The sequence below is a fragment of the Cydia pomonella genome, chromosome 22, assembly GCF_033807575.1.
Source record: "Cydia pomonella isolate Wapato2018A chromosome 22, ilCydPomo1, whole genome shotgun sequence".
NCBI lineage: Eukaryota > Metazoa > Arthropoda > Insecta > Lepidoptera > Tortricidae > Cydia > Cydia pomonella.
In genome coordinates, this window is record NC_084724.1 from 13,927,744 (window position 1) to 13,952,081 (window position 24,338).

Consider the following 24,338-nt stretch of genomic DNA (forward strand, 5'->3'; position numbering starts at 1 on the left):
CTTATTTCTTTCGCGCGTGGTGTGGATCCTTCTGGTGATCCTTGGTACGAACGTATTTACCAGGGAGTTTTGGACAATCCTCAGATGTTTACTGCGTTTGCTCTTCGGGATGGTGTCTTAATGCGCAGGGTCTCTATTGAAAACCTTTTAGCACCTAATCCTTGGCGTATAGTTCTTCCTGCCTCAAGGACTAGAGAGGCGGTTGCTGAAATTCATAATGGGTTTCCTAATGTTCATCCTGGTGTTATGAAGACGTATTTAAAAGCTCGTGATGTATATTATTAGCCAAATATGTACCGTGATGTTACCAAGTTCCTTTCCGAATGTCAGGTCTGCAAGTCTTTTAAAATTGCAAATTCACAACCCCGTGGTCTTCTTTTGTTCCCTCGTCCTGTTGCTGCTCCAATGGATCTTCTTTCCATTGACTTAATTGGTCCATTACCTGTTAGCCGTAGTGGTTTTCGTTATATTTTGACTATGGTTGACGTTTTTACCAAATTTGTTTGGTTGGTTCCGTTAAAGTCGGTGAATGCGAGATCTATATCGATGGCTTTAGAATCGGAGGTTTTTTTGCGGTACGGTGTTCCTACTAACATTCTCTGTGACAACGCCACTGTTTTTCATAGTCGTCAATTTCTGGATTTCTTAACGAGCTACAATATTCCAGGTCCGTGTTATACCCCATATTATTCGCCACAAGCGAATGTTGTGGAGAGATATAACCAGGTCGTCATTACTACTTTGAGCATTCTAGTTGAAAATGATCAACGCAGTTGGTCATGTCATTTACATCGGGTCGCTCTCTATTTGAATTCGTGTATAAATTTGGCTACTGCCTACACACCGAATTTTTTAATGTACGGCCGTGAGTTGTCAATGATTCGAGAGCGTGTTGAGAATCAGGTTGTGGACCAAGATGTGGGACTCAGCCGGATGGAACGTGCTTCGAATCTTCAGACGCTTCGAGAGGTATATGATAAAGTTTCTGATTCGATGGCTTTGGCCTTTCATCGTAACGCCGCCAAGTTCAATACGAATCGTTCTTCGTCCAGAATCGTTGTTGACCAAATCGTTTGGCGCAGGAATTTCCAGCGTGGTTCTGCCGACCCTATTCGGGGCGGTAAATTCGCTCCACGTTTCGTTCGGTGCCGAGTGGTTAGAAGAGTGTCCCCGCAGGTATACATTTTGGCTGATACCGATTCCGAGCATATCGGTACCTATCATATTAAAGATATTTTGAAATAGTTTCTTCTTTTGGCCCGTTCACCTAAATTATTCTCAAAATTCTAAAATGCGCTTTAGTTCGCCCTTCCCCTATTGGTAACCCTTACTTGGTTCGTTTCTTATCGTTCTTTTTAGTATTTTCGTTTGAGCGTTTCCTTACTCCTTTTTTCCGGATTCGACTTTTTCTACCGTTGGTGCTTAAGGCCCCGGTTATCTTTCTCGGTTTATGACAGTCTGGCTATGTAATTTGATGACTCGGTGTAAGAGATCAAGATCTGTAGCCAGGTGCAGTTTCTGTCCTATCCCGGCCGTTGCGTTTTGGACCGCGTGACGCGTTGGTTGGCCTCGTGTCATCTCGTTAATCTATTAGGTTAGTCTTTTGGGGTAATGTTAATAATTGTCTGAGGTTGGTTTTATTGGAATTTTATTGAGGGTTCTCTTGTTATATTATTTTGGGCTTAGCATTAGGTTGATTTTTGTTTAGGGTTAGTCTTCTTGTTTGTTTGTCTCTTTGTTTGGTAGGGGGGTGCTGTAGCAAAATTGCTACATAATCAACATCTGTCGGTTTATTTTTAAACTTCTTCTTCTAGTTGTCAGCTGGCTCAGTTCTCTTTCTGTTGTCTCTCTATGCGGTTTCATAATTCAGGCGTTGATGGTTAGATGGCGCTTTTAGCAAAAAAAAAGAAAAAGAAAGCGCCGACCTTTTTTCGTATAATTCCTGGCCGTTTCTAATAAATTAAGTGCTTATTTGCGCTTATTTTGAATTTAAATTTTTATGGAATATTCGAAAAAGAGAAGATTGAAGTTGTTTTTCGGCAGATGGTTTGGTGAATTTGGAGTGGAGAAGTCGTTTGTGTTCCCGGGTCGTTTTAAACCAGTTTTGCAATTTATAGCCAGTTTAATAGTTAACACGAAGTCTTTTTAAGTGCGCATAAATCCACGGGTGGAGAAGCTCCTGGTAACCGTTGACTACCAAAGGCGCGCGTAAATCGGCGTTCGAAGAGGAGAGGCCTCTCATAAACAGTTGGTATCCAAAGCCGTGCGCAGGTCGGCGCTAAGCAGTGGTGAAGTGAAGAAACCTCATCGTTATCGCCCGGTCTGTTGCCATACGCGCTAGCCAGGAAGCGACAGGTCTCCAAAGCCGTGCGCAGGTCGGCGCTAAGCAGTGGTGAAGTGAAGAAATCTCATCGTTATCGCCCGGTCTGCTGCCATACGTGCTCGCCAGAAAGCGAGTAAGGCTTACCTCGTCGGCTTGTTTAAAGTCGCCAACTTGTGCGCCATCCATTCTACACGAGTAAACCTGAATCCAGCTGCCGGTACCTTGGCGTGTGCCACATTCATCCCCTTTACCCTGTTTCCACTGAAATATTTTTTTGTTTTTTTAAATTTTAACAGTATTATCTAGTTCTAATTATTTCTTGTGTATTTTTGTGTTATATTTTTAATTTATCCATTTGCTAAAGTTCTGTGATCCGCCATACTAAATTTTCCTAAAAATTCTAAAAGCCTCTTTTGTTGGGCTGTTTAATTAACCGGTTAAAAATTTAGGTATCATGCGCCATCGTATCAACCCTCATAGTCCATAATTATTCATCACATTAATTCATTTTTTCTCTAAATTTTCAGCCGTATTTTTTTATTTTCCTTGCAGTTTTACCCCTCCTTTCCCCTTATGCGGAAGGCAGACTTTTAGTTCTACTATTTTAAAGTGATTTTATAAATTTTGTAAATCTTAATTTTTTATACAGGGTGAAAACAAACTTTGATTTTTTTGAAAAAATGTTTTAAAAATTATACGTAATCTGCAAAAGTTCTTGTTTTACTGCAACTTACGTATACTTTTGTACTGATAATTAAAGCAATTCGTGCAAAATAATTCCCTAACCATTCCATAATATCAAAAATGCACAACGTTAATATTCAAGTTGACACTTCTGCCGGCACTCCCGGATTGCAACCCGTTGTTTTTTTTTTATGTACTAGTAGCAATAATGAGAATAAGCGTTATTGGTCTACTTAAAAGTCCCCGCCTCCCCTGCAAGCTAGGCCGGATTTAACCTTCCCATACAAACGAAGTTTCGTTCTCATTATAAAACTACGTGTTGAACTATAATGAAACTTTGCACTTACAAAGACATGAGGTATATATGTCTGTAATTAGTCGAAAACGAGTTACTGATCTGCAACATCCACTTGCAACCAACATGCAAGGGTCCAGCCCGCGTAGCCAACGTGCCTATCGTTCACACTCCGTGGCCAATGTAACCTATAACTGTCACAGTCTCACTAATATGGAAGAGTGATAGAGAGAGATGGCTACGCTACGCTACGGACCGTTAACGATTGTAACGTTGGCTACGCGGCCAGTATATAAAACAAACGAATTTTCTATGAAAAACTTAAATTTGCTGTTTTTTAGGGTTCCGTAGTCAACTAGGAACTCTTATTGTTTCGCTATGTCCGTCTGTCTGTCTGTCTGTTTGCTCCGTGGTCGTTAGTGCTAGAAAGCTGAAATTTGGCATGGATATATAAATCAATAAATCCTACAAAGTCGTACAATAAAATCTAAAAATTTAATTTTTTTTTAGGGTACCTCCCCTACACGTAAATTGGGGGTGAAATTTTTTTTTTCGCTTCAACCCTACCGTGTGGGGTATCGTTGGAAAGGTCTTTCAAACCTAATAGGGGTCTTTAACAAACATTTTTTGATAGAGTGAATATATTCGGAGATAATAGCTCCGAAAAAAAAAATGTGCCCCTCCCCCCCTCTAACTTTTGAACCATAGGTCCATAAAATATGAAAAAAATCGTGGAAGTAGAGCTTCAGAAATACATTAAATGAAAACTATAGCGGACATGATCAGTTAGCTGTTTTTGAGTTATCGCAAAAAGTTTCCCTTTCATAGTAAAAATACTTTAATTAGGTACTGATTATGCAAATTTGCCTATTTGTTTAACTCGGGTGAAAGGGACCGTTTCATTCCTTGGTTAACAATTTACTATCCATTAAGCTTCAATTTAGCTTATTGTGACGAAAGAGTTAACTACGGAACCCTACACTGAGCGTGGCCCGACATGCTCTTGGCCGGTTTTTATTTAATATAATATCTCGAACTACATAAACTAATTACAGCACTATATATATATAAGTGCCTTTTATATATAAGTACAAAGTTTCAGACCAATCTGTTGAGAGTTTTTTAGGTTTTGGTACTTTGTAATTGTTTATAATATGAAACAAAAAAGCGACCAAGTGCGAGTCGGACTCGCCCATGAAGAGTTCCGTACCATTTATGACGTATTAAAAAAAACTTCTTACTAGATCTGGTTCAAACCAATTTTCGGTGGAAGTTTGCATGGTAATGTATATCATATATATTTTTTTGATTTTACATTCTGTTATTTTAGAAGTTACGGGGGGGGGGGACACTTTTTACCACTTTGGAAGTGTCTCTCGCGCAAACTATTCAGTTTAGAAAAAAATTATATTAGAAACCTCAATATCATTTTTAAAGACCTATCCATAGATACCCCACACGTATGGGTTTGATGAAAAAAGATTTTTTGAGTTTCAGTTCTACGTATGGGGAACCCCCAAAATTTATTGTTTTTTTTTCTATTTTTGTGTAAACATCATAATGCGGTTCATAGAATACATCTACTTACCAAGTTTGAACAGTATAGCTTTTATAGTTTCGGAAAAAAGTGGCTGTGACAGAATCGGACAGACAGAAGGACATGACGAATCTATAAGAGTTCCGTTTTTTGCCATTTGGCTACGGAACCCTAAAAAGGAATCCTGCCCCAGTTAGAAAACGTGGCCAAGTAATGAAAAAAATGTAACGCAGTCAGATATCTTGATGCCTCGGGTACTTTCTTCTTATGGACGCAGAAAATTTACCATTTGAAGAAAGATCCAGATATATTTGAGTTGGGTGCCTGACCGCAGTGTCAAAACTTTTGGTGAGTGGCGGGTCATACCATTTATTTTAATGATGCGGGTGACATAGCCTTTTCTAATTGACTTTGAAACTGAAGGGTTTTTATGAAAAAGGCCGCAGAAGGGTTAAAGTTTTCCAAACGTTTTTCATACCTATTCAGTTTATCCTGTATAGATATAAGTTGAATAATTTTGTTGTATTTCGTTGGGTTTAGAACTTGCATTATTATTCTGACGGGCTAAATGGATCTCTGTGAAATAACAAAGTACGCAACTTTTATTTTGTTAAGATTCGTTGGTATTGTCTCTATTAATTGACAACAGCTATTTATTTTAAACTTAAAATTTTACGAGTAGTATGAATTTCTGAATATTAATATAAATTGAATGTCGCTTAGTACAAAAACTATAGATGAATAAAAAAAATATGATTTTACCAATTCTACGACACGATAAGACAGAGTCAGTCACGCTATTGTCATTTATCATGAGAAAATCTTGGCTATCATGTCATATTGGGTTCGACATTATCAATTAACGACGTATTTATTGAAATTTATTAACATAGTTAACTTCCTGTCTACTAATCGTTTTTAAAATGGACAAAGCCGTTTGGATCGATGAGGTATACTCCTCCAAAGCATACCAAATATTGTTTTGTCCCTTATGATATTCCCTGCTAGAATGATTCGTCGGAGACATCGGACAAACATTTTACTAAATTACATTCGTTAAGTGTTTATCCGTCGGTCCGTTGTATCTGTCTGAAAGCCTGGTGTCGTATTCATATATCAGTATTCGTTATTATATCCAAATCGTCGTAGAAATCTAATATTTTATCAAAAAAAATTTAAAACAATCATGAACCAGTTCAAATATTGACAAGGACAATGTCAGATTTATTACGCCAAGTAATGTTTTTTGTTTTTCGATTGAGACAAGACTTGACTCAGCGTATTCGTCGTTCGTGGAGAACCAATAAAATTAAAGGGTCTATGAAATGTTGTCAATTATCAATGACTGTTTTTTATAAGGTTTTAATTTAAAATTTTGTAATTATTATACACGTTATAAATAAACCGGGTTTCATCACGTGAACTATAATTATTATAATTTTTATAATTTCAAAAGTGTCGTCACGTTCTTAGTCACCGGAAGACACCTCCCACTACTCTAACTAGTACCGTCAAGTTGTGGATATTCTAACGTAATTTTAGAGAATATGTTACATTTATTGCATTAGATCCATGACCTGAAGATAAACATTTCACCCTCTACCTACAATCTGTCGTCCTTTGCTTGATCTTATCAAAATAGCCAGGTGTCCAAGGGAAAGGGTCTGCTTAGCATACATATTGGATACCTTAGGCAGTTTCACACGTTTGTCCTCTTAAGGTATTCCGAGCCTACGCATTTTACCCGACTACGGTATGTGTTATGATTTTAGCAGTCTACATACTCATAATGAATACCTCGTACCTTAATTATACTTACTTCATTCCTGCGGCAAAATATCTCATCAGTGCCTTTCATGCCTTAGTTGATAATCTACTATTTCTTTTTTTTAATAAATAATATGGATTCCTCATCATTTTAGCGAAACTGCTATCTGACCTTCCATCCCAGAGCGGAAATAAGTTTTATTGATCATGTTCATTTTCCTCATGATGTTTTTATTTACTGAAGAGTAACTCCACGTACTCGTATATACGGTTCAAGAAACTGAATGGTGTAAGTTATGGCTTTGCCGCTCGAGGGGTTGTTTATTGAGATTATGTCCATTTTCCTCACAATGTTTTCATTCACCCATGAGCAACTACTTAAGGGGCTCCGTGGTGCCAATGACCTTCGATCTGAATCCCTAACTTTTCTAATATTTTTTGTAGCTTATCATATTAACAGCAACTGTTTTAAGTAATATACTATCCCATATTTACTTTAAAGTTCATTGTCTTCGAGATATTTGGCATCAATTTTAGGCCAAAAACCTGGTTATTTTGTGTTAATAAGTTTAAAATTAAATATACTGACCAGTTTTTAAAAAGTTTTCAAATATGAACCCAAATATGTCGACTTCGTATATGTAAAATCCTTCACAATAATCGAGTAACGAAAAAAGTGTTTTTTTAGACATAAAAATATACGTTTTTATTTCTTCCAAAATCCGGCAGAACAGAATGGAGATAAAAGATTGAAGAACCGATAGCCGCGCATTGTGTCTTAATATAATTATATCTGTAGTGCAAATGTAACGACTCAATAACGTCAAAAATCGATGAAAACCGCAACATATATACAAAAACAGTTGTGCAAGTTGAAGAACATATTTCCAGTTTTCTAAAAGTCAGTCCGTCTTAGAAAGTTCCCGTTCAGATTAGGGAGGTTCTCAATGTTCTTAATTGGTGACAACTGTTTCATTTATTTACGTCACTTATTGACGTCTATTTTAAGTTTCATAGAATTCGAAACTAATATTAAGATGGCTTGGCAATAGACGTGCAGAAAAAAATACTGAGATCATTTAATAGCAACTACAATTTTCAAAAATTGCGGGCCGGTTTCATCCTACGACCAATTGGTTTAAAGAACACACACTTTACCGCCAGGCGAGCAGCCCTCAGCTACTGTTATAGATTATTGAGCTCTAAAACCGTTCCTTAAAATAAATTCTCCAAACAATATTATCAACCATTTAGCTACAATGTGAATACGCCCCAGCCCAAGCAGTCCAATCAATCAATCTCCAAGAACAAACAAATCCACAGCAATATCTGTTGTTTATGGGTCTGAGGGTTCAACGCAAAATACTTCTGCGTAAATATTGCTCACAGGAATGTTAATTATACGAGTAGGAAACTCTAGCCGGGGTATTTATTGATCTTTCGGTTTTAATTTAATTCTGGTAAAAGTCAATCTGATAATATACTGATGGGTTGAGAAAATATGAATGAGGCTAAAATACATAATTATGGAAATGAGCTACTACTCTTCAAACTGCTAAATCGATTTCAATGAAATATAGCTACGAACCGCAAAAGCCGTAAACCGCATCGAAATCGGGCCATCCGTTAGAAAGCTAGGATGCCACAGGCAGACAGATAGACACGGCGGACCGTATGCTTATAAGCCACCGACATGGTGTATAAAAAATTGGTTGCGTTGTTTTATCACAGACTTCCTCTATCCACCTTCTGTCTCAATCATCAGATCAGCTCGATGTTATCATAATATTGCATTGTCACCCGACTTGCATATGTATGCAAATTTTCAGCTTCATTGGAAGTCGGGAAGTGGGTCTAATTTAACTTGCAAGATTTGACCCGTACAAACAGTTACATTGCAAATTAAATAAAAGCTTATAATAAGTTTTTGGCAAAAATTTCACTTTTGGTACAAGCTTTTATCGCTGACTGTACTTTTCTTTCCACAAGTAACTAATACTCATCGAGACAATTCTAAAAACCCCAAACACAATTAGGTTACGTTGTTTTATCACAGAGTTCCTATGGCCACCTCCTGTCTCCATCATCAGATCATCTCGATGGTACCATAATATTGCATTGTCACCCGACTTACATATGTATGCAAATTTTGAGCTTCATCGGAAACCGGGAAGTGGGTCAAATTTAACTTGCAAGATTTGATTACAAACAGACAACGGTCAGGTGAAAGTAAATAAAAGCTTGTAAAATACGAGTATATATATTTTCATGTACTCATGAATGTACATGTTTTGGTTTTCTTTATTTATTCTGGTAAGTAGGCTAGCCTACATTGTAGTTTGATGGAATAATTAATTAATAATTAAATAAATATTGTCTAGTCTTAATAGTAAGAACGTGTTTACCTTGTTTTCAGATATTCAAACTTTGTTATAACAACAATAAATATTTGAGAATAATAAACGTCTATTAAATTTAATCAAAGTCAAAAGTTTAAAGTGTTGCTTTATGAGTGTTACAACAAACAATGTTAAAATACAGTCTTCATGAGATATATCGGGGCGGCCAAGGTGCTCTCAAATATCTGAACACGCCTCTAATGTCAAGACGTTAGAGTACGTGTTCAGATATTTTTTAGCAACTCGGCCGCTCTGATATATCTGATGGCGGGTGTATCATACTCTGAATAGGAAGTAAATAAAACCTACTTTCATTAATGTGTTTGCAGTGCGCCTGCCCGGGGAATTGTTCCGACCTCCACAGCTCCAAGATGATCAAAGAATATGCGCCTCCTAGCAGCACCAGCGGGACCCTGCAACAACGATTAAATTAGCCTACATGTTCCGTTTTTTGCCACTTGGCTACGGAACCTTAAAAAGACCAATTCTTTGAACGAGGAAACTGCCAGCTGTGCGTTCACCGGTGACCTGTGTAATCTTTTTGGATAGTTCATATTACTTATTAATTTCTTAGCTATCTAGTACGGTTCAGCTATTTAGATTAGAATAATTTATTAGCATAAAAAGAACATAATACACAATTTTATTTAAACGAACAGAAAATTGCGCGAATATGTCTTCACTCACCTTGATATCACGAAGTGATTCCTAGGACACACTACGTGACGCTGATTTTCAGTGAAGCCTGGTAAAACTAATACTAGAACTAAAACTGAAACAAGGGGGCAATAATATCCAAGAAAACATTAAAACCTTTGTATAGGAAGTGTAAATATTGTATGAAAATCTTGATACAAAGTTAAAATTTTTTTGTTGATACATATTATTATTTGAAATTAATAAAGTTTTCGCAGAAGACAGGTGAAATGATATAAATAAAGTTTTCGCAGAAGACAGGTGAAATGATATATGTACGGTTTTTCAATTTGTTACCTTGTGTCAAAGAGTGGTAACCAACTTAAAAAGAAAGAAGGGAAACGTATATAATTGGCCGTATATCTCGTCTATGTCTGCGTACGAAACATGTGTTAATGTTATAATCCAAGCATCATTAGGTATATTAAATCTTAGAAATTACTGTCCAACCAGCTATTTTCATTGGCCCATCAAACATTTTTTGCACGTAAATATTTACTGTATAAAATAAGTGCAAACCGAGACCGACCATGCTTGTTTTCATAAAAATACATCATTCTATAACGCGTTTCGTATCTAAGAATCATGATGTAACAGATATTTGAAGAGTTACATACAGAAGTATTCGAAATTCCTAATATTTGAAGTATAAATTGGGTAAAAGACAAAGTATATATATTTTATATTATACATTTCAATATTAATTTTTTCTTACTCTGTAAATATTTCTAACACCTAACTGGGAGAGAATGCCTTCTGGCATTAGGTAGTAGTAGTAGGTTCGCCTTACGTAATTTTTTTTACTGTGCAATCGATTTTACATAAATAACGTAATGATACAGCTAGTCTTAAGTAATAATTTCATTATTATTTTGTGTATTGATATGCTTTATTTTGAGAATTATTTAAAAAAAATATATAACTAATACGACCGTACTAGATAAACGGTACTGAGAAAGGAAATAGAACTTGACTATGTTTTGTGCTTAGCTTGCGAATTCCACTAGAAATAGCCCTGAATTTTTAAATTTACCCTCAAAATTAAGGCATTGACACTTACGCGTACATGAAGACGATTTTGATGACGTGCCAAACAAGATCCGCGTGGGCGGACCAGGTGGGTTGACACTGCACCATGTGCGGCAAGTCGAAACGTAGAGGCTGCTGCACGGTCGTCAGTGTAATGAGGTCCGGGCAGTCTAGGAAATAAAATAAACACGTGTTAACAAAAGCCACTATATTCGGGGAAAACGTGGTTTCGTGGTTCAGTAAATAAACTTGTCAATAATTCATATTTCACCTTAAAACAGTGAGTAACTAATCCCTAACAAAAGGTTTCTTCCGACACATCAATTCATATATTTCTCTCTCTCTCTCTCTCTCTCTCTCTCTCTCTCTCTCATTTACTCTTTCATTTATGTAAATATTGATATATATATATATATTTCAAATTCCATGTAAACATAATATGCACTACCCGTTCCTGCTTGGAGGTAATAAACATTTTTTCAATTCAATTTCTTTATCTCTCAATAATTCATGTCACTTATGTACATTTCCCATATTAAACAAAGAGAATTTAAAACAATTGTTTTTTTTTTGTAAATTCTTCTTAAAATTATTTGCAGCAAACCAATAACACACTTAAGATAGAGGGTCGTTTGGCTCAGCAAGTTCAGTCTTTTCTGTTCACCTTGAAAAGTAACGAAGTGCCATCGGCGGACATGACAATGCTGGTATTTTGGCTCACAATATAGGACGTAAATGACCTACGTAAACCAGACCCAGAGAAGGGCCTAAAATCGATCCCTGCGGCACACCCAGCTCTACTACTTCATCTGATGAAAAGGCGCTATTTAAAGCATCCTTTTGGCTCCTCTTTAATAGATATGAGTGTAAAGGATTGAATGCTTGTACTTGAGTGCCATAGAAATAATGCTTGGTAATTAACGTTTTATGGTCTACACAATCAAAGGCTTTGAAAAGGTTGCAGACGACGCAAATCGCGTCCTAAGACCCATCCCAAGCTTGCAAGATGAATTTAATTAAACTTATACCCGCATCATCAGTGGATCTATTTTTGGCAAAGCCAAATTGTTGTGTATGAAGAATCTTATTAGAATTGAAGCGAGGAATTAATTGAATAAGGATTATTTTTCGACGGTGAAGTAAAGAGTTAACATTATTGTATTTGAAAACAATTTAAGATATTTTACGCCCCCATGTTTTCGAATAATAAAAGTACTTAGAAATAATCCTACACCGTATAAAACAAAATTTCCCGCCGCGTTTGTCTGCATGTTCACGATAAACTCAAAAACTACTGAACTGATTTTTATTCCGTTTTCATCTATAAATGGAGAGATACCTTCCGGGAGGTATGAGTGGCCGTGTCGGCCTTTCGGCTGCGACGGCTGTTGCGAGTCGCTCCCCACTCAATCTTGAATCAATCTTCGTCGTTTTGTGGGCGATGTGGCTGCTATTATAATAAAATTGATCTGTACACTATACAAGCTAACTCGAAAACGGTTACCTGGCTCACGCCCCAACATACCCACTGGCCTACACCGCGTGAAACGCGGGGCTCCCTAATAATAATAAAATCATGGACAATACATTTTCGAAGATACAGAGGCATATGTATTTTATTGTTTTTATTTAGTGTTATTTTGTAATAAGTATGAGGTGTATTGTTTTATTACGCTTTACTCCCCATGCAAAGCCGGGGCGGGTCGCTAGTTAATATTAAAACAAGTGAAGGCATTAGAGTATTAGCAGGCTTATTTTATAAAAGCATTTCCTTAGTATACAGAATCTGTGTTAATTTATTTTTAAAAATAAGACATACCTACTCGTGTAACACCCTTGGGGATTTATTGTAATTACAGGTATATAATTTACTTAAACATGGAGGCGTCCTTGTCTGTTCTTAGATATATTTTTTCTTTACTTTCATTTTCATTGGAATTTTATAATTTAGATCGACGTATAAAAAGTACAAAGAGACTTTTTTAGGAAAACATTGTGCGTAGGCATGTAAAGTGAGTAGTATTTCTAATTTGAGTCACAATAATCTCTCCTGCTTGCGTTGGATATTAAAATCGTTTTATTTCTTCTTCTTTTATTGTGTATCGAACTGAATTGATGTATTTTTTAACGGAATGGACTACAAATACAAAAACGAAGTATACAAATAATAATAGATTTGAATTTGTTGTAATAAGGTATATGGCGAAAACCGACTGTGAAGGTCATAAGGCCACTAAGTTATTACTCGTATTATTTCATATAGAGACACAGAGACGTCAATTCAAACAATGAAGGAATCGCAATCTGTAGGCGGTGGGGGGGGGGGGGGGGGGGCGAGGTAAACCACTCAACCAAAACGTCGTAAGTGTAAAAATTTCTACAGCGCTTACAAATTTTGATCGTGAGATTCAACGTCCCTGTTTCGTAACGCCGTAAGCGCCATGAATGGCGTCGGCGCTCAGGACGTTTGACGCCGTAGAAGTGATAACTTAATGTCTATCACAAGATCCTCGGCGAGTGACAAAGATCTGTCAAAACGAGAGTTGCTGTCGGCCAACATCAACGCAAGGAGCACGACGGTTCTATACGAAGTAATAATAAAGTTCAATGCACAGGGCAAGAAGTATCGTGTTTGCAAGTATACGCACAACGCTGAAACAGAGTCAGAAAGAACGACCTTATACAATCCTTCTGCTCTCCCGACCTTCTGTAAATGGAATATAGATCATGTCAATCACGATGGCGCGTGCATTAATGGTTAGATTTGACATATCTGCGCGTCGTCGTGTATGAGTTAAAAGCTACGAAAGAGCTTGTAGGCGGTCTTCTCTTATAAATTGTCTTTTCCACATTGAGCTTAAATAAATAAATAAATATTCTTCTTCTTCTTCTTCTGGCCTTATCCCATTTTTATTTAGGGTCGGGTCTCCTAATCAATTTTCTCCAGTTATATCTGTTCCGGGTCGTCGTTGGGTCTATATTCTTATTCTCTAGGTCTTTCTTAACTACGGAAATCCATAAACAAATAAATATTATAGGACATTATTACACAAATTGACTAAGTCCCACAGTAAGCTCAATAAGGCTTCTGTTGAGGGTACTTAGACAACGATATATATAATATATAAATATTTATAAATACTTAAATACATAGAAAACACCCATGACTCAGGAACAAATATCCATGCTCATCACACGAATAAATGCCCTTACCAGGATTTGAACCCGGGACCATCGGCTTCATAGGCAGGGTCACTACCCACTAGACCAGACAGGTCGTTAAAATAATTCTGGATATGAAATATGGGGACATACAAATTATCTGACGGAATCGTCGATTTTCATGCCGTAAATTTGCAATGTGGCGTTTCACAATATGCAAACAATTACAAGAAATGCGTAAATAATGGTGCGTTGTATGTCTGAGATTATTGTTTTATCCGCGAATTATACTTTTTTTTTTCTTGCGAAAACTTACAGCTAATGTAACAAAATAGGTTTCGAAATAAAAACAGTAAGCCAATTACAAGTTTCCACAGGTAGAAAGATCTTTTGTTAGTATAATGGCTCCTCTAGACGATGGGACAGCAAGTAGGGAGGGCAGTGGTGTCGGATGGCTTATGGCACGACGGGATGGGGATGGGATGGCTACGATGCCAGTTTTCATCCGCAAAGGTAGTAGGTCGGCGATAGTGCGTACGGATTTGACCCATGTCCCATTCCATTAGTGCGTGCTCTCAAGCATCGCATGGCCATGTCTCGCTCGTCCAGCGCTGGGCCATCGTGTACAGCGTTGCAAACTATTTGCAGGATACAGCGTCACACTTAATTGTCTATAATTTTATATCTTCAAATTCAAAAATGTACCTACTTCAGAAGAAAATGTTATTAACATTAATTTCGCAGAAAAATCCCCTTTCATTCATTATTTCGGATTACAGCCCACACTTTTTAACTAGATTATATTTTACCACCTTTTTGGGTGTGATTATTATTTAAATTAATGCTAAATAACATTATTCTAGCCCTAATGGCCACAGGGCAGAGCTGCGACCGGATAAGTAACCGACACAGACGTTCTTTGTAGACTACGAAAGCCTCGAAATATAATAAGAACCATTGAATCATTATTACTACGTATACAACCGACGCAGAGAACCAATATTTTGCGCCATGACTTGTTGCTTTGACAACAAACCGTAGAAGCGGAGCGTGAATCGCGACCTAAACGCGTAAGAGCTGTGAATTATAATGCCCTTACGATGTTTTAGTCGCGTTCAGGTTTCGATTGCGATATTTTCATTGTTTGGTATGGCTTCTCTATAGTAATAATACTCGTAACTTAATGATTAGAATAGTGTGACTCCACCTTTAGCTACCGTAAAACCAACTTTAGTCCAAAATAAACTTAAATATTGTTGATAATGTTTAGGTGCGAATGTTATTTCAATTATTTGATGTCGTAGTTTTATCTCTGAAGATTCTTATAAATGGAATAATAAACTACGACAAAATCTAAAAGAACTTTATACTATTGAACTTGTGGGCCATATAGCTGCAGTGTTGGAACCTACCTACGCATAGGTATCGTTGAATGTGTGTCCTTATTCGTAATTGCAAAGTTTAATAGAGCTGTTGTTATTTTACATTGAGGTTTTAACTAGTTTTGTATATGTACGACTTTTTAGAAACGAGGACAAACATTTTAAACATTCACGTGCCAATACGCTCCACATGTCCTTATTCCCCAGGCTTATTCAAAGGGTAATTCGTTTACAAACTTCGAGGTGGCCTAATTAACCCAATTAATCATTTGTTTAGTCGTGACTAATTACAAAAGCGATTACCCTATTTATTCAGACGCAGCAGTTATAGGCGCTTCTTTGTTAATTTGATAAATTAGAAATCGCGAGTTCATAAAATTGATTTTAAAACTTTAAGCTTTTCTGACACGTACTGAATTCAAACCTACCAGAAAAACGGTTGGAATTGGCATGAATCATGCATGATGCTTTACTTGTTGACCGAAGCCTTAACGAAGATCTCCGTTTTGACTCGAGCAATTTTTTTTTCGTATGTCTGGATGTCCCAATTTTTGTTACCAGATTCCATGATGATTTTTTTATTTTGCAGATTCAGTTTTTGGATTTTTTCAAAACGTGGAAATCGGCATAAAGGACGTAAACACCAATAGGGTCTATGGCGCTTAAGCTCATTGTGAGTTCACTGTGATGAAGTTTTAAATTTTCTAACCTTATCGCGAGGTCTACAGCTCAAAGAACCACTAGTATATTTTGTGCGAAAGCTTTATAAACCCTACTGCAAACAGTAGCACAAGAAGTAAGATCAGACTCGACGCCTGGTACCTATGACTTTGTTGTCGACTGAGCACATAGAAAGTCGAATAAAATTCTAAATTGAAAACTTTCTCTTAATATATAAAAATGCTCAGTGTAGGGTTTCCTAGTTACCATTCTGTCAGAACATGCTAAACGGGGGCACGGGAGCCATTCATTAGTAAGTATCATGTACACTACAAGCATAAGGAAAGTACGTTCGCAGCGTTTTGTACGCATTTTTACTAAGGAGTGGAGATTTTTATACAATAACTCAAAAACGGCTCACAGGACAGACAGACAGACAGCGCGAAACTATAAGAGTTACTAGGTTACTACGAACCCTAATAATGATTGACGTACCATTTTCAAACTGCCAGCATTCCTAATATACGAGTACACATCAAAACCAAATATATTGTACCTCATTAAAACAAACAGTTATATTTTCAAACAACAAAGCTTATATTTCACTGTGTGAAGACTTTTAGTACTGCCTTCGTATTAAAACTTTACCTATTATAATAGAAATAGACAATAACGGATAATTTCAATAAAATATACAGTTAAAATTACAAATAATAATAATGATAGTTTTCCTAACTAGCCGACACCTGTCTTCACAAGCCTATTTGCAACAGTGGGTGATATAGGGACAGTCGAGACGGTCTGCAATCATCTCCAGCGATGGCAGCATGGTTCTATTTTTATCACCTGTCACTATGCCCGTCACTTTCGCACTCACATCGCCCAACAGGAGGGCTAAGATGGTCGACGTTTTATCATTTGTCACCATACCTGTCACGTTCTAACAAGCATGTAAGCGCGAAAGTGACGGGCATAGTGCATGACAAGTGATAAAAATGGAACCATGCTGCCATCGCAGGACAGTGTTAGAGTTGGCACGCACGCGCCGCAAACAAATACAGTCGGCAACGCGCATGTAACTCCTCCGGAGTTGCAGGCGTACATAGGCTACGGAGACTGCTTACCATCAGCCGGGCCGTATGCTGGTTTGCCACCGACGTACTATAAAAAAATACAAACAAATATAACTACAAATCACCTACAAATATGCTACTTGGTTTGTATGAATAAGTAACATAATTTAAAAAAAAGTTATAACTCCCTCCCATAAATGAGTTTTACTTTAAAAATACTGAAGTTTATCATTTAATATTATTGTTTATGTTTAAAATTATTTAATTTGATTAATTTAACAGCCGTTTAAAATATTTTGACACAATTTTCAATGTGGCTGTATGCCGAACACGTCTGTGCCTTCGATACCTAACCTGTCAAGATATTACAAAATGGCGGACGAATGTTTGGTAAGTCACCGTATTTAAGAATTATTTCGCTTATAATTTAGTACTTTCTTTGCAAGTGTGATGAAAAACATTGTGTGTAACTCCGGGGGTAAGAATATTGCAAACTCGGGTCTTTAATTCCCTCCAGCCTGCAGCTGTCGGGAATTACCATCCTCGTATCCAAAATCTAACTTACCCCCCTCGTAATCAAATTAAATAATTTTAAACATGAACATAAATATTAAATTATAAACGTCAGTATTTGAAAAGTAAAATTCATTTATGCCACTTGGTTTGTATGAATAAGTGACATAACTTTAAAAAAGCTATAACTCGCTATGGATGTTTTTTTTTTCACAATCCATAACGCCCGCGGGAACAATATGGACCTTTGTCCTTCAGTACACCTGCATGAAATAAGATCTTTTTCGAGCAAGTGTGATAAAAAAAGAAGTGGCGATTTTGTTTACGAGGAACCTAACGTTTCGCCTACGTAAGTACCTAAATGCAAACTAAATGGTCAGTTAGAACTTTTACGCTCGTTGCGGCAATGGCGGCATCCCCAAGGCACCATAAACACGTTTCTCAGTAAGGAAAGGGTAAATTCCTTAACGATGGAAGGGCCTCTAACTTATTTTACGGTTGTTTGTGAGTCGAGCTGAAGTATTCTACGGGCTGTCGCACAAATGCAATTTACTTCGTGTAATCATAGAAAAATAAGAAGTAAGCATAGAGTACTCAGTCCCCCCAGTTAATCAGTAATCAGTGTATTTATTGCTTTCATAGGTTATACAGGTTGGTACATTATATTGGTACAGCTATGAAACCCTGTAGGACACTGCAATATAACTTAATAACTATGGCTTAAGGCTATCTCTAATATTTGTTTTTAAATGACCAAGCGATCATGCATCATATATTATATTCATATACATCTTTTAAACAGTTACAAATATGTTTAGGTTGCGATATCTAACCTACTACTTATATTAAATACTATTACTATAATTAACTATCTAAGAACTCTTGCACTGAGTAAAAACAGCTGTCTAATAAATATTTTGTAATTATTCTGTTAAATAAAGTATTTTTTTCTTCGTCTCCGTCTTTAATTATGATACCGAAACGCTTATTATTTTCCTGGTCGACATGCATCGAGTATCAGTAATTATCAGTACTGCTACTTGACAATAGATGTTGCGACGAATGCTCAATCATTTTCAGCTAATATTATAACCGGAAATCTATTTTCAACTCCAATTGTTGAGAATTACAATTTTCGTCAGTCGCGTACAGTAGCGGTACTGATAATTCCGCTACTCGATGCAAGATGTCGACTTCGAAAATAATAAGCGTTTTGGTACCAAAACTGATGTATAGAGTGAGCACTCCATATTTTCTTTTTATTTCTATATAGTGTAAAAGACCATTTTTCGGCGTTTAAAGTCGATGATTATTGTTCTAGGCATATTTTTGACCATTTGTCACGAGAAAGAAACTATATCTGCAAATCTTCAGAAAATTCGCGTTAGTACGCAACGCAAACGCGAATTTTCAATCGTATAAACGCGAGTCTAGGCTGGTGTAACTTACTGAACAAGAGCGACACGATCCAAATGATGCAGATAGTGGTTTTGACGTGCACGATGGGTTCGTTCTGCCGGCGGTGGCTGAACGGGTGCACGATGGCGTAGTAGCGGTCCAGCGCGATGAACGTCAGGGTGAGGACCGACACCGTCACCGACACCGACTGTTGGCAAATACGGCTTGGTCAAATATCTGGACTCAGTGCAAACTTAAATAGGTGTCGATCTAGCACGGTTGACCGATTGAAGTATTGACCTATTATGTGTCAGACGGACATTTTGTACCCGTAAATAGTTATTTGTTTAACCGCTCGTGCTACTATTGATAACCGAGCAAGCGAAAGATTCCAAAATTGACGCACGAGCGTAGCGAGTGCTTCGAGAAATGGAATCTTGAGCGTTGCGAGGGTTTCAAAGCACGAGGGTTAAACAAATTATGCCATTTTTTCATTTTTCACCACACCAACGCGAGGAAAATAATGTAAAAAATATATCAAATGAAGGTTATTAAATATTTATCATTTAAAAGTCAATTCTACCAGTCAACATCAGGAAACAACTCGAAATTTGATTACTTTGCCACACATGTGGATACAACGCAACTTTCTCATAAGTTTTTGCGCGGTGTGGTGAAAAATAATTCATCGATAACAAATCGTTACCACAATGATAATTGGTATATTACCAAATTTCTACCAGGAACAGCTGATTGTGCTGGATTCATCATTGAGAAAAAAAAACTTCATAAACATAAAAAATATACTTTCTCACCACACTAGCTCGTAAAGGCAGAAAGTGGCTTTTTATCCACAAGAATGGAAAAGTAATTTGATAAATATTTTAAGTGGTTTTCTCCTGTTGGCTGGTGGATTTGACTTTTTAAAGTATAAATATTTAATAGCGTTAATTTGTATTTGATTTGTAATGTTTTAGTCAGTATTTTTCACTCGGACTCTGTAGCAAAGTTTGTTTAACTCCCGTGCCTTGAACCCTTCGCAACACTCATAATTCCATTTTTCAGACCACACGCTACGCTTGTGTTTCAATTTTTGGAATCTTTCGATTACTCGGCTATCAATTCTCTCAACGAGGAGTTAAACAACAACTTTACCCCCTTTTTAACCAAATAACTATATATTCTTTAAGGTTCTTTGGTGAAAACAGATAGAAATTGAATAGGTACATATTTATAGCTCAATATGTGTATATATGCCCCCAAATCTAATATCTTTTGACCCGTATGTTTATTACAACCACTTCTATAATATAATTATTCATCAAATAAAACAATTTTGAGCAATTTACCAGCACATAGGGTCACGGGTAAACTAATTTAATCAAAGTTAACCTTGAAATGTATACGAACTCCATTTTACGCGATATAATTCGTTTATATTGTTTCATTTGATGAATCCGCTTGAGGTTAATTTACAGGGAAATATTGAGATAACGAAAGATCAAAAGTATGGGACACTAGCTTCCTGCGCGACTGTCGGCGTGGGATAATCGTGGTTGATAGAAACTATCCTATGTTTCTCGGGCTGCAAACTATCTCGGGAACAAATTTCATTCTTATCAGTTTAGAGTTTTAATACATTAAGATAAAGCTCTTAAATAACCTATATATGAACTAAATTACAAAATTAAATCTAGAAATCGTATCAGTATTGCGATACAACGAGGAAATGCCGCCAGCATCCTTGGTACAATGCCTCAAGGGCCTATTTTAGATATAAGCTAGTTATAGTAATCATCTGTATATATCCATTATGTATATTGTTATTGTCAATAAATCTAGAAATAAAATAAAATCAAAAACTATAAATAGTTATTTGTTTTACAAGGGGGCAGAGTTGTTGTTTAACCGCTCGTGTTAATATTGATACTCAGGTATCAGCAGCAAGCGAATGATTCCAAAATTGAACCACGAGCATAGCGAGTGGTTCGAAAAGTGGAATCTTAAACGTTGCGAGGGTTTCAAGGCACGGAGGTTGAACAGACTTTGCCTCCTAGTGAAACACAAAATTTTCATCACACCAACGTGAGGAAAATATTAACTATGAAATACCAAAAAAAAATCAAACCAAATCAAATCCAAATAAACGTAATAAAAAATATATGTCATTCAAAATCATCATTTAAAAGTCAATTCTACCAGCTGACATAAGGAAACAACTCAAAATTTGTGTTTGATTACTTTGCCCCACATGGGGATAAAATGAACCTTTTTAATTCGTTTTTAAATACTCAAGAGAGCCTTTATTAGTTGGTGTGGTGAAAATATACTTACCTACAAAAAAAGAACCAATTACAAAAAGAATAAAGTAGTATAAAATATAAAAGTATAAAATAAATATTATAGAGACATTCTTACACAAATTGACTAAGTGAACTAAAATCGCATGCGAGTTCACGTGCCGTCTAAATCAGCTCTAAGTTCCACGGTAAGCCAAGAAGGCTTGTGTTGTGAGTACTCAGACAACGATATATATAATATACAAATACTTAAAGCTTAGTTCATATAGAATTGGCACATAATTAGCAATGTTTAAAAAATAATAATTCCATGGCGGGAAATAAATGAGAGTTACTGTTCAATTACCAACCTTCAAAGTATTAAAGATAAAAATATTATTTTTCTAGCTTTATGCATTTTAAATTTTTCGAACATGAAAATTGAGAAAAGGAGATTGATCGTGCACAAATACTTCGAAAATTCTTATCGATCCCGGACGAAGACAGCTAAGTCGCTTAAGATGCTAAAAGCTAGTATTTGTAGGGTCAGAAAACGTTACAAGGAGACTCTATCAGCCGAAAAGAAAATACAAACTAATCGTAGGTCTGGAACAAATAACAAGATTTTGGGGAAAAAGTCCCAAGGTCACTCAAACAAAATTCAGCCAAAAATGTCGAAAAAGTGTTGTGCAGAAGATGAAGGGGGTCCATTATGAAAACAATTCGTAATAATTTACATAACAGAGTTTTTTTTTAATTTATACATATTTGAGAGTTAAATACATTACTATTTAAAATTCACTATTCATATAACTTTCTTATTTTATTTACTTAAAAAAATAACAATCTTCTAGTGCGTACCAATTCTATGTGAACTATGCTTTAAATACATAGAAAACATCCATGACTCAGGAACAAATATCTGTGCTCATCACACAAATAAATGCCCTTACCGGGATTCGAACCCAGGACCATCGGCTTCATAGGCAGGGTCACTACTAGGCGAGACCGGTCGTCAATATATTAAAGCATGTCTTACCTGAAAATATACAAGAGTTTTGCACAATATCTCCCCCAGGAACCACGTCTCAGTGACGTCCCAGACCACAGTCGGCGGCAAGCACAGCAAGATCACCAGAAAGTCTGCCACCGCCAGGTTCACCAGGCAGAGGTACGTCACCGAGCCTCTCATAGAAGAATCCCTGAATACCGCTATACACACCAGGGCGTTGCCTACGAGGCCCACCACAAAAATCACTGAATGTGTAGCTATTAGGCCCCACTCGTGCGGCTTTGGAAATATATAGTTATTTAACATGTCTATGTATTCCTCTTTGGTTATGTTGCAGTACGCTGGATCTCCCCTGCATGTCACGTTAGGTGCATCAATCTGATTGTCAACAGTTTTATTGATTGCGTTTGATTCGTCTGTTATTACATTTTTATTTATTTGAGAATTACTTATTGTCGTGGTCTCAATGGTTTTGGAGTTAACATAACTTGGAATAATGGAAACGATGATTAGAGTGATGATTATAGGGTGGGGAAACATGTTGTAAAACGGTTTTTGTTTTGTTTAATTTTCTAGCATTTGTTGTCTTCTGAGGTAGCCGAGTGAACCGTAGTCCTCAAGGAGTCAAGGGAAATGGCTAAGATGAAGTAGAAAATAAGCTGTCTTCGCTGTTCTACCTGCAACAATAAAAACCGAATGTCACAAATTCTGTCATGAAGAAAATTTTGGTGCTACAACATCAAGCAGAATTATAATGTTCAAAACTGGTCAAGTGCGTGTTCTTTTAACTCGCGCAACGAGGGTTCGGTACAAACTTTTAATTATCTCCTAGCCATACAAACATTTATTCAGTTTTAAGTCTAAATAAAAAACGAAGTCAAATACAATTTTATTATGTGTATTTATATTTTCATGATATATAAATACATTATGTAACATTACCAACTTAACAACAATGATTATTATGTTTTTTTTTGTTAATATGATATTCTTGTGTTTGATTTTAGTTTGTATGTAAGGATTTAATGTAATAAATGAAACACTTCACAATAAAGTATTTCAAATGTACCTAAATGTATGTAGGTACGTTTTTTCTAAGAGAGTTTCTGTCCGTCCTTCGGTCTGTCTATCTGTCACATCGATAAATAACATGAACTACTTAAGCTATCAAATTGAAATTTGGAATACTTATGAAAAACCCAGACACGTTGAAAGTATTAATTTTTTAATAACTATGGAAAATGCCCGATATGAAGAGTGGGCAAAATTTTAAAGTGTAGTTACTAAGTCAAGTAGAAATCGTTTGAAAGAGCTCAAATTGGTAATTGCAAAAAAAATAAAAAATATTCGTAGTGGAAAAAAAAAATAATTATGAAGGAAAATGTGAAAAGAATACCATTCCCCCCTTTATTATTACAAGGGGGGCCTTATCTTCGAAGTTTACCGAAGAAAAATTATGAATTTGTGACATAATATTAACATTACTATACATTTTACAGGAAAAATGTAATCAGTACCCCTAGTGTAAATAAATTCGATTTCGAAACGTGACATACGCGTTTGCGTTTAGTCTCATTTTGTATTGGATTTAGAAAGAGCGCGCCAAGCGGGACGTTTTGGAAACTCAAAATCCTATACAAAATAAGACTTAACGCAAACGCGTTCGTCACGTTATGATGTCGATCAAATTTACACTAGGGGTACAGACCTCTATCTTGATAACTTTTTTTTAATTAACAAATAACATTTCCGATTAAAATTTACAAATTAACGAACTTTACGTATGTTTATTACACTTAAAAGTTTTTTCGGATTACATTAAAGACACCTTTTCTCTAATAAAAGAACAATTTTTGAAATCGGTTCACATGATACGTGAAAAACCAACATACGTGCATTACATCGAGCAAATTAGTTAGACAACTATACTTAGTGTAAGTACTTCTGTACCCCTAGTGTAAATTTATTCGATAGCGAAACGTGACGTATGCGTTTGCGTTTAGTCTCATTTTGTATGGGATTTAGAATCAGCGCGCCAAGCAGGACGTTTTGGAAACAGAAAATCCCATACAAAATGAGACTAAACGCAAACGCGTACGTCACGTTTCGCTATCGAATAAATTTGCACT

At 36.3% G+C, this 24,338-nt stretch overlaps 1 protein-coding gene across 1 annotated transcript in view; it reads right to left on the minus strand.

The window, feature by feature from the left end:
* Positions 1-24,338, minus strand: part of LOC133530379 (orexin receptor type 2-like) — a 111,564-nt gene that overhangs the window by 33,566 nt on the left and 53,660 nt on the right. The window contains exons 2-5 of the mRNA XM_061868293.1: positions 22,237-22,886; positions 18,970-19,126; positions 10,762-10,900; positions 9,315-9,418 (exon numbers count right to left, since the gene is read on the minus strand). Of these exons, the coding sequence (XP_061724277.1) occupies positions 9,315-9,418; positions 10,762-10,900; positions 18,970-19,126; positions 22,237-22,749 (913 nt within the window). The 5' untranslated portion in view covers positions 22,750-22,886. The remainder of the gene's footprint in view (positions 1-9,314; positions 9,419-10,761; positions 10,901-18,969; positions 19,127-22,236; positions 22,887-24,338) is intronic.